This window comes from Pleurodeles waltl, chromosome 12 (assembly GCF_031143425.1).
Source record: "Pleurodeles waltl isolate 20211129_DDA chromosome 12, aPleWal1.hap1.20221129, whole genome shotgun sequence".
NCBI lineage: Eukaryota > Metazoa > Chordata > Amphibia > Caudata > Salamandridae > Pleurodeles > Pleurodeles waltl.
Genome location: NC_090451.1, coordinates 671,631,163 through 671,640,265, shown reverse-complemented (window position 1 = coordinate 671,640,265; position 9,103 = coordinate 671,631,163). Strand labels below are relative to the sequence as shown.

At 41.8% G+C, this 9,103-nt stretch overlaps 1 protein-coding gene across 2 annotated transcripts; it reads left to right on the top strand.

The window, feature by feature from the left end:
• Positions 1-316: 316 nt before the first annotated feature.
• On the top strand, positions 317-7,609 carry UBA52 (ubiquitin A-52 residue ribosomal protein fusion product 1). Of its 2 annotated transcripts, none has more exons than XM_069218574.1 (5): positions 317-450; positions 2,552-2,673; positions 3,264-3,350; positions 6,043-6,145; positions 7,450-7,609. In XM_069218574.1, exons 2-5 carry the CDS (start codon positions 2,571-2,573, stop codon positions 7,541-7,543), a joined length of 387 nt encoding a protein of 128 aa, XP_069074675.1. In that variant the 5' UTR covers positions 317-450; positions 2,552-2,570; the 3' UTR covers positions 7,544-7,609. The 2 variants fall into 2 exon arrangements, with proteins under 2 accessions (XP_069074675.1, XP_069074674.1); XM_069218573.1 differs by having other exon boundaries at positions 382-532.
• Positions 7,610-9,103: the final 1,494 nt, after the last annotated feature.

Genomic DNA, 9,103 nt, shown 5'->3' with positions numbered 1-9,103 from the left:
CCGTACAAATGAATGGCTAGTTATAGATAGAAGACTTTTGGACTTCTACTTGGTAAATATGTGTAACGTATATTCAACTATGTAAGATAATCATCACTAGCTCCAATTATGTGATCGTAAGAAGGCGGAACTTTAAATTAGAATCTAATTTTTTTAAATAAATATAAAGGTTTCCGTTTATTTATTTTGAAAATAGACTTGCGCAGGTAAATAATATCAAAAGCTTCAGTTGTTAGTATTCCTAGCAAATATTCAAGACAGATACGAAAGGCACAGAAAGATCCTTCGATGGAAGCTGCTGTCTTTCGATGTCTGTCTTTTCTGTCTACGGCGCCTGTAGGGCGGTCCCTTTTCAGTCTCTACTGCTCGTAGGCGCGAGCGCCACGGAAGTGTGGAAGTTCTATTTCCGCTTCCGCCCCTCCTTTCCTTCAGTGCGTGGCCGCCGTGCGGGTGCGTTTTGAGTGCTCTGGGGTTGTGGGCATTATACTGTGGCGCCCACAGACGAGCTGAGGGGTTGTCGCCGGCACTAGAGGTAGAAGGTTTTCGAGAACAGTGGCGGGCTGTGCTTTATGGGTTGGCTCGCAGTGGGCTAGGGTCTTCGGCACTGCTCCCCTGTGTAGCCCGAGGCCGTCTCCGTGCAGGTCCACACGCTGCCGTTCCCTTAGGTTGCCTGTGTACCCGTCCCTTGTGTATACCCGCAAGTCTGTGGGCTTTCAGGGATAACGTGGTCGAACCTGTAAAGTGTGATTCTATTGAAATCACTGAGGGTCATTTTATTTGGGATGTGTATGTTGTAGGGAAGGTGAGCAGACACCCGTTTGAGGCGGTATTTGAAAGGTTAAAGGATGACGGACCCACGTTCAGCTGCGACTCGTATATTCTAGCCTGCGTGTACTGATTAGGTTATGCTGTTAGTTGGCCACAAAGTTTGTTGCTCTCTTCTTTCAATATATTCTGTTTGAAAAGTCGGGGTAGAATACTACCATGTTGGAGGAGGTCCTTTAGTAGTACCTTAAAAGCTGTTAGTTGGAAATAATTAGACAAGTTGCAGGGTCATTAAAGTGTAGCAGCCACAAGTACCAGTCTAGAAAAGCCTGTGTTTTAAGTCTAAGAGAAGTGGTTTAAACGGCTGTCACTTTATATATGCATGGTTATTCCTTAAACATAATTTTGGAACCGTAGCCTACGCGAGTCAACCGGGGTACCTGGTTTCTTTGTGTTAGTTTAAAAGTAAATTGAAGTTTCTAGCCTCCACATGCATAATGCCTGTATTTCACGTTGAAATACCCATCCACGCATAAGTGTAATCTGTGCTGCGGCTTGGGTATGCGTCCCAGTCACGAAGATAGCCACATCTTCATTAATAACCTCTTGCTTTTTTCCTGATGAGTTTAATTCAGGCGTGCTAGCCCGCTGTTGAGCAAGATTGGAAAATGAAATGGAAATGAAGTAGGAAGGACATCTAGCCGTTGTAGTGTCTATTCTGCCAATGCTGTGGCCTTATTAAATTATATTGATATTTTGCTGAAGTTGATGTTAACCCATGCACTCTATAAGGAAGGGAATACTTATGCTACAAATGCCAACAAGCAGTTCTTGTACTTGTTTCGAGTTTTTTTGTATATTTCTCAGGGTATAGTAAGGTGATTATATTGACGTTCCGTACCGAGGCAGTTTAGTGCATGATCCTACTAGACAAGTGAGGAGGCAGGAGCTGAATAGGGGTCTCCTCGATCACACCAGCAACTCAGTTTGCCACTATAGCATGTTTTCCTTCAATGTTGTTTTCGGTCATGCCATTAAGAAAGCTTAAAATATGATGAGCATGTCCTGTTTCATGGTTTGGAATCTCTCCAGTGATCCTGTTCAGTATTTTTACAGTTGCGGACTCTTGAATGTGACGCGTGTTGTCCAAGAAGTGGATTAAAACCAGTTTTACTTTAGTTTCCTTTTTCAAAATGTTGAATAAAATTGGAGTTTCTACTTTATCGTGGGGGCATGAGTTTTCTTAGTTGCCTTCCTCCTTTATGACCTGTTAGCATTCTAGATGTTATATTTTTGTTTATGGTTGCTGCTTTACAATTTGAGCACTGCCTCCTTGCCAACAGTATGGAATAATTTGAGTTTATGAATAGATGCCATCATACTTCCAAAGCAGCAGTTCAAATTATTTAATTTCTAGCACATAACCAAGGCCACTGGAATTATGTACTTGTGCGGCCACAGCGATTTCCCCACAACTTGCGATTTCCCCACAACTTGTCACCTTTATATTTCTTATTGTTGTACTTGGATGTTAAAATAATACTACGGTGCAACCAATGCCCAGACAGTGTGACCAAGTTTAAAAATGATAAAACTGCTGCATTATGCCACGTAATGTTTTTTTCTTGATGGATAAATTTACTAAAACCTGGTGTGCCGCATAATTCCAGTAGCCATCACACTTGGTTCGGTACTGCAGTTGTTTCTGTATAAAGTTTACCGTTTCTTTGAGTCACTATTGGAACCAGCTTTAACATGCTTTTTTTTTTTTTTTTTTTTTGTCCAGGTAATCCGTAGGTGCCAAAATGCAGATCTTCGTGAAGACCCTCACTGGGAAAACAATCACCCTCGAGGTTGAGCCTAGCGATACTATAGAGAATGTTAAGGCCAAAATTCAGGATAAAGAAGGTAACTTTTATGCCGTTAAGTTGGTAATCATGGTAGTGGAGGGGGGGGAAAGCATATTTTGTCATTAATAGTAAATATGCAAAATCTGGCTACAGTAATTGGATGGTTATGGCTTAATGTAAGTGCTGTGTGTGTATCGGATCAGGAGATGTAAATTGTACTCTGGGTTACTTACCAAGGGATTTGCAGGACAGCATGATAGGATTCGACATGACTTGAATGTAAGGCATGCTTATGGGCAGTTTGATTCTTCATCTGATATAATTAAGCATCCCTTCAAGGGTACTTTGGGTTTAATTAACTGTTTACTCCCAATAACAAAAATTATAAACTTGGCAAAATTGTGGTCTGAGATGCCTCCCGTAGCCCTTAAATGAACATTGTGATTCTGGAGACTTTACTAAACACAGTTGCAAATACATTAATTAAAATGTAATTATTTAATCCAACTCTGTACCTCTGAACTTCATTTACAGAATCTTATATCGTCTTCAAACATACCCTGTAATCCACAGTGCAACATTCTGCATTTCTCTACAGTCAGGTTCACATCTTATCAAAATAAATTATTAATTTTTGTCTTGCACCAGGTATCCCACCTGATCAACAACGTTTGATTTTTGCTGGCAAGCAGCTAGAAGATGGACGTACTCTTTCGGACTACAATATTCAGAAAGGTATACTGTTCTACTGATTATACCTTAAATTGGTATCCGTGTAATGTAGTTAGTAGTAGATTACAAGTAGTTTTTTGTGGGTTTTTCCGTTTGTAAAGTGGCAACAACAAGATTTCAAATCTGGAACTAAAGTAAACCATACAAGGAAATAAAATGAAAGATGGATTTTAGGTGTGAGCAGAAAACATAAACCTTTGTCAGCAAGATCTTTTTAATCAACAGAAAACTGACAACCAAGAGGGGATTGCAGTGTTGTCACATATCAGACTAAGCCATTCCACGATTTGCCAGAAGAGGAGGAGACCTTCCTAGTTAACAGGTTTTCAGTCCCGGTGCGGCTAACTTCTATCGAGGAAAGGATAGAATACGTTGTTACATGTACGCTTGCCAGTCTGACCTGCTGGCACAAATTCAGAGTTGTTCATTATGAAGTGGTGCCGCAAAACTTTCACCTAATTTGTGTGCAATATTTTGCTCAACGGATTTACAGTTGCATCGCCAAGACGCTTGCATACTTTTCGATTTATACCATAATGTGGTTAATTGGCTAGATGTAGGAGGAATCCATAATAATTGTAAGTCCTTACCCTTGGGCAAGGAGATGTTTTCACGTCTAATGGAGGTGCCCATTGTTCGCATAAAACATACCAAGATCCTCAACAAATCTTGTCTTTGAAGAACGTATGAATGTATTTTATTGCATAATTTAATTAGCGCTTCTTACTCTGTGGGTATTGAATGGCTAACCCACATAGTTAGAAAGCTGCACCTTTATAGGGTGTGTAGTTGGGGGACGCGGAAAGGTTTTGTTTTAAATTTGAAATTGTTTTCATGCTGCACACGACATCTGTAGTAGGACTATTATCGTGTTACGCAACACAACGCCTGGCAGTGTGAATGGAGAGGGTATATGAAAGCCAAACTGCAAATGTTTACTGCTGGAAACTAAAACATTGGCAGCAACTCTGCACAACCTAGCAACAGGTGGAGCTGGATGCAGTCGAGTGCACACAAAAAGTGGGTAATCTGAGATGGCTCATTGTAATCTGTGCCGTTTAGACATACTGTCAAATGAGTAAAAGGATATTAAAGGGGCAAGAATTGGAATTTGTGACCAGAGCATGAGCCATTACATGCAGCTTTTTAAAGACATGGGTACTGCCTGTTGAGCTAATACACACCAGAAAGGTGTGTAAACAATGTTGTTAAAATGGCCATATACCACTTATTCCAGCAAGGTCAATAGAAGCAAACATTTTGAGCAGGGATTCCTGGCACACTGCTCTCTGAAACTCAGAGGTGCATGAGAATGTCAGGTGAGCTGTAGTTGGGTTGTGGCTCAAACCCTTGCCAGACTAGCACTCTGCCCCTGAGGGTGAGACATAGCTCTTGGTTGGTTGCTGCACTGACAGCGCAAGAGTAATTTGTTTTGTTTTGTCTTGTTAGCCTTCCGGACTCAGCCCTTATTGTGCGCCCCAGTACTTTTCTTCAAACCTTGTTGCTTCTAGCTTGCATAAGGAAATGTCTTCTGACCTAGAATTTCCTCCCAGAACAAATTCCACGCTCATTACTAGTCTCAAATAACATTTCAGGGTACAAAGGAGACTTCACCTGCTTTCTTTGCTAGGCCAGCAGCAGAGCAAGAGTTTGATAAAACTCATTTGGTTTCATCTTAGCCCACTTCTTTGAACTGCAAACCATGTGAAAAACACCTTTTAATAGGTCTCCACAAGATAACTTTGCTTCTGATGTCCATTGTCTGATTCTGACTTTTTAGGGTAGGGCACGCAAAGCGCTGTGTCCCTGTTGTAATCTCTCTATGGACTTGTAACCACACCCATGTCATGCCCATCAGCCTTATCTTGAACAAACGCGAGACCCACTGCATTGGAAATGCTTGTTTACTATGCTCTAACTTCTAGCAAGAGGCCTTTGATCATAGTATCCAGTAGGTTTCTTTTGCTGTTCTGGACCACTCCTGATTTAACCCCTGAACGTTGGCAGTGTGTTTCGATTTAGTGTACAGGATGCCACATCTTAAGACTACCCTGCGATTTTATTGTCTTTGCCCGTCTTGTTCTTCCAAGAAATCTGGCCTTCGGCAATATAGGCACATTGTAGGGTAAAAATCAAATCATCCTTACTACTTCAAAGCTGATTGCAACATTGTGGGCTGGACTTACTGTTTTGTGGGCACTTATTCACATTCTGCTGGTGTACCCCCCTGCGAAGATGACTTCAAACTTGCCTGTAGAAGATGAAAGTATGCCAAACGGAAGAAAATCAAACTGCTGTCCGCCCCATCTCGCTGCATTTAATGGTTTAAGGCTGTTTGCAATGTCTTTACCAGTCTTTCTGATTCTTGGGCCATTGGCCCATACTGCTGATCCTTCCTATAGCCAATATGTGACCCGCAATCTGTACTAGGTTGCCGAAGTGCCGCTGTGAAGTAGTTGCTGCTTTATTGAAAAATTTGTGATTTGGAGTTTACTAACATGTCTTGCCACATATGTTTTAGGATATACCTTGATAAGATTATGGGTTTTAACAGTTGGAATTGAAAATACAACTTGCTGCTCACAATGTTTACAATGAAGGTGTTTTTACTGAAGGCACAAGTTCCCAATATGTCGCCCTTTTTTATTATTTGTAATATGTTTCAGGAATAATAATTTCAATCATATGTTTCCAGAGTCAACCTTGCACTTGGTTCTGCGTCTTCGAGGTGGTATTATTGAGCCTTCTCTGAGACAGCTTGCCCAGAAGTACAACTGTGACAAAATGATCTGCCGCAAGTATGTGTCTTCCTTTCATATTTGTTTGTCAGGGAATGCAATTCTTGTATTGTTGGAATCAGTCAGTGAGGAGTAACTTTTCAAAACATGCAAGTTAGTAGGTTGCACAGACTCAAAAGGGCATTCCATCCTTTTAACTTTTGCTTTCCGCTGACTCAAGCCCCATTATGCAGATGTGGGGAAAGGTGGTAAAATGACGAAATTGCTAGTATTAAAGCTCTACTATAGTATTAACCCTGTCTTAGTCGGGTAATTATCAGAGCTATTATATAATGAGGTTGCTGCCATATGACACCAAAGGACAAGACCATTTTTTTTTTAACAGGACAAGATTTATGGAAACCACTTGTCCCATAAACGATACTTTTCTAAATTCCACACCTTTGTTAATCTATGTATAATGTAACTGGTGCTAGTGTAAAGGGCTTAATGCCCTTGGGTCCAGGGTGTGCTATATATAGATACAAAATTGTTTATTTTGTGGCCATGTAATCCCATTGACTCTGCATTGACTCTGCAAGTATAAAGATATACAATAAGACCTGTCCTGCTAGTCTGCTTTTTATGTCTAACCACTAAGTGTAAACTGGTGGTTTTTGGCAGTATTGCTTGACAGATAAAAAACAGTGAAAAGGGAGGAGTCCTAGAGAGGTATATGGGGAGGCAGACAGGCGACAGGAATTAAACACCTCTGCCCCCAGCTGTCATGCTGTTCACCCTCCTTTCATTGGCTGTGTAACAGTGCCGAGCCAATAAGCGTGTGTATAAATGTCCTTATTTTTTGCGGCCACTTTTGTTAAAAAAATAGTGAGACTCCTGCAAAAGTGCAGATTTCATGCGCTCTGTGCAAATCACGATAGCCTTAGGGGGTCTGCTACTTACAGAAATTCTTTAGCAAGTTTATAATAGTGTGTGTAAAATGTTGTTGGGCGGTGTCTCGAGGTACTAAAACACTATCCTAATTCACATTAGCCTTTAATTCTCATGAGTCAAACTGTCATCAGCTGGATTGGAATTAAAAAGGAGCAGCTCTGTCAAATGAATTCCTCCTCCACCACCCCCTTTATTTCTCACTTCTCTACCAGGCCTTCCATACCGAAGGCTTTACAACCAGTTTTTTTGGGGGGTGGGGGGCATTCCACTTAAGTCACTATTCATTTGGGGGTATGGCTTTGTTTGGAATTAAAATATATCATTACATATTGTTAGCACACATAGTAAGCCTTGATGTGGATATTTCATGTTTGTAAGCTAGCTTCACACAGGCTGTTCCATGCTTAATTGATTCTCTTCATTTGTTGTAGATGTTATGCTCGGCTCCACCCCCGTGCAGTAAACTGCCGCAAGAAGAAATGTGGGCACACCAACAATTTGCGCCCCAAGAAGAAGGTCAAATAAATAAATATCAAACAATTACTATTAATTGCTTTTGAAAAGAATTTGCAAATAAAAATGTAAAAAGCTTGTCATTGTATTGATTCCATTTGTCCCAGACAAATTAAGCAAAGGGAGATATTTTGGAGGTTGGGGGTGGTTGCAGGCTGGGGCCTTACTGGGGTGAAAAGACCAGGTTCCAACTTGAGCACCTGATATAAGAGGGTTGTCTCACTGGTTTGCTGCTGACAAGCTACCTTTGGAAAGAGTTTTAAGCTGTTGATGGGCCTACGTTTGTAATCTAGCACCCAGCCTTTGGGGCTGAACTTTGCTCCGTTTCACACCCTCAGCACTCCACCACCCACTCCTTCTGTCCTCCCCCTACAAATGTTTCCCCCTCTATTTTTCACAAGGTTTTCTGGAATACTCTGCTGGCGCTTTACAACTCCGCAATACCATAGATTTCAGGTGCAGTTCTTGAGTAATTTGGAGTATGGTTTGTGTTCTCTTGTCCTAGGGCATGGCTACTTTCCAATGAAAATCTGGCTGGTCATTTTGATTGTCTTAACGTGCCTCATCTTAGTAACTCCTCACAAGCTAATCTATTCACGTTGCAGGGTAGGACAGCCTGGTCCTTGCTGCGTGAAACACTGATCTCTTGTGGTTCTTTGACTCACTTCACCTAAACTTTGCTTGCTTTCCTGGTAGATGACCCAAAGTTAGAGCCTGCAATTGGCCTCTTCCGCGTTTTGGTATTTTGACCTGTCTGAGTCCGCCTCTGTGGCTACTTACTCTAGTGGTGCACTGAAAAATAAAGTAGAGAGAGAGTATCTCAATGTCTGTTTGAAAGGGTTCAAAGGGGTGTGTGGAGAGGCTGAGGGTAGACAGCAGCTGTTGATAGAGGTTGGAAACCATCCCAACTTAAAGCCCTACGTAGAAGACAACCATGTACCAATGTGACTAAAGCTGATGAAAATGGCGAAATTGCAAGAGGGGCTGGTCTTAGCATCAATCCCGTCCAGGTAAAAAAAGCCTGCAAACACCGGCTACACCCTGCATCCCACAGGAATCTTAACATTACCACAGCCAAAAGTTTCCAGCTATCTGAGCTTTTGGCTTTGCCATTATCTTTTTAGCCATGTTGTACAGCAGCATGGAATTGCATAGCGTAGAGCAGTGGAGTGGACTGGCACTGGTAGACGAGTGGATTACGGTAGAGTGCAGTGGCATGGAGCAGAGTAGTGTACAGTTCAGTATTGTAAAGTGGTGTAGAGTACAGTGGTGCTTAGTAGAATGCAGTGGAGTTCATTGCAGAGTAGATTAGAGTGGTGAGGCGGTGTAGAGTGCAGCAGCGTGGTATCGAAGATAGTGTAGTGGTGTTGAAGACTAGAGCTGTGTGGAGGGAAAAGAAGCAACATAGAAGGTGGGCTGGAGGGATGGAATAAAAGCTATTGGGCTTTGGGAAACCGACTTAAGACAAGCAGCCTTGGAGTATTTGACAACAAAGGGGTAAAAAAAGTGGCCCCTAAAACGGGAGTAGTAGAGGGACACAAGTACTTGGTCCATGATCCAGGGGAGGACCAA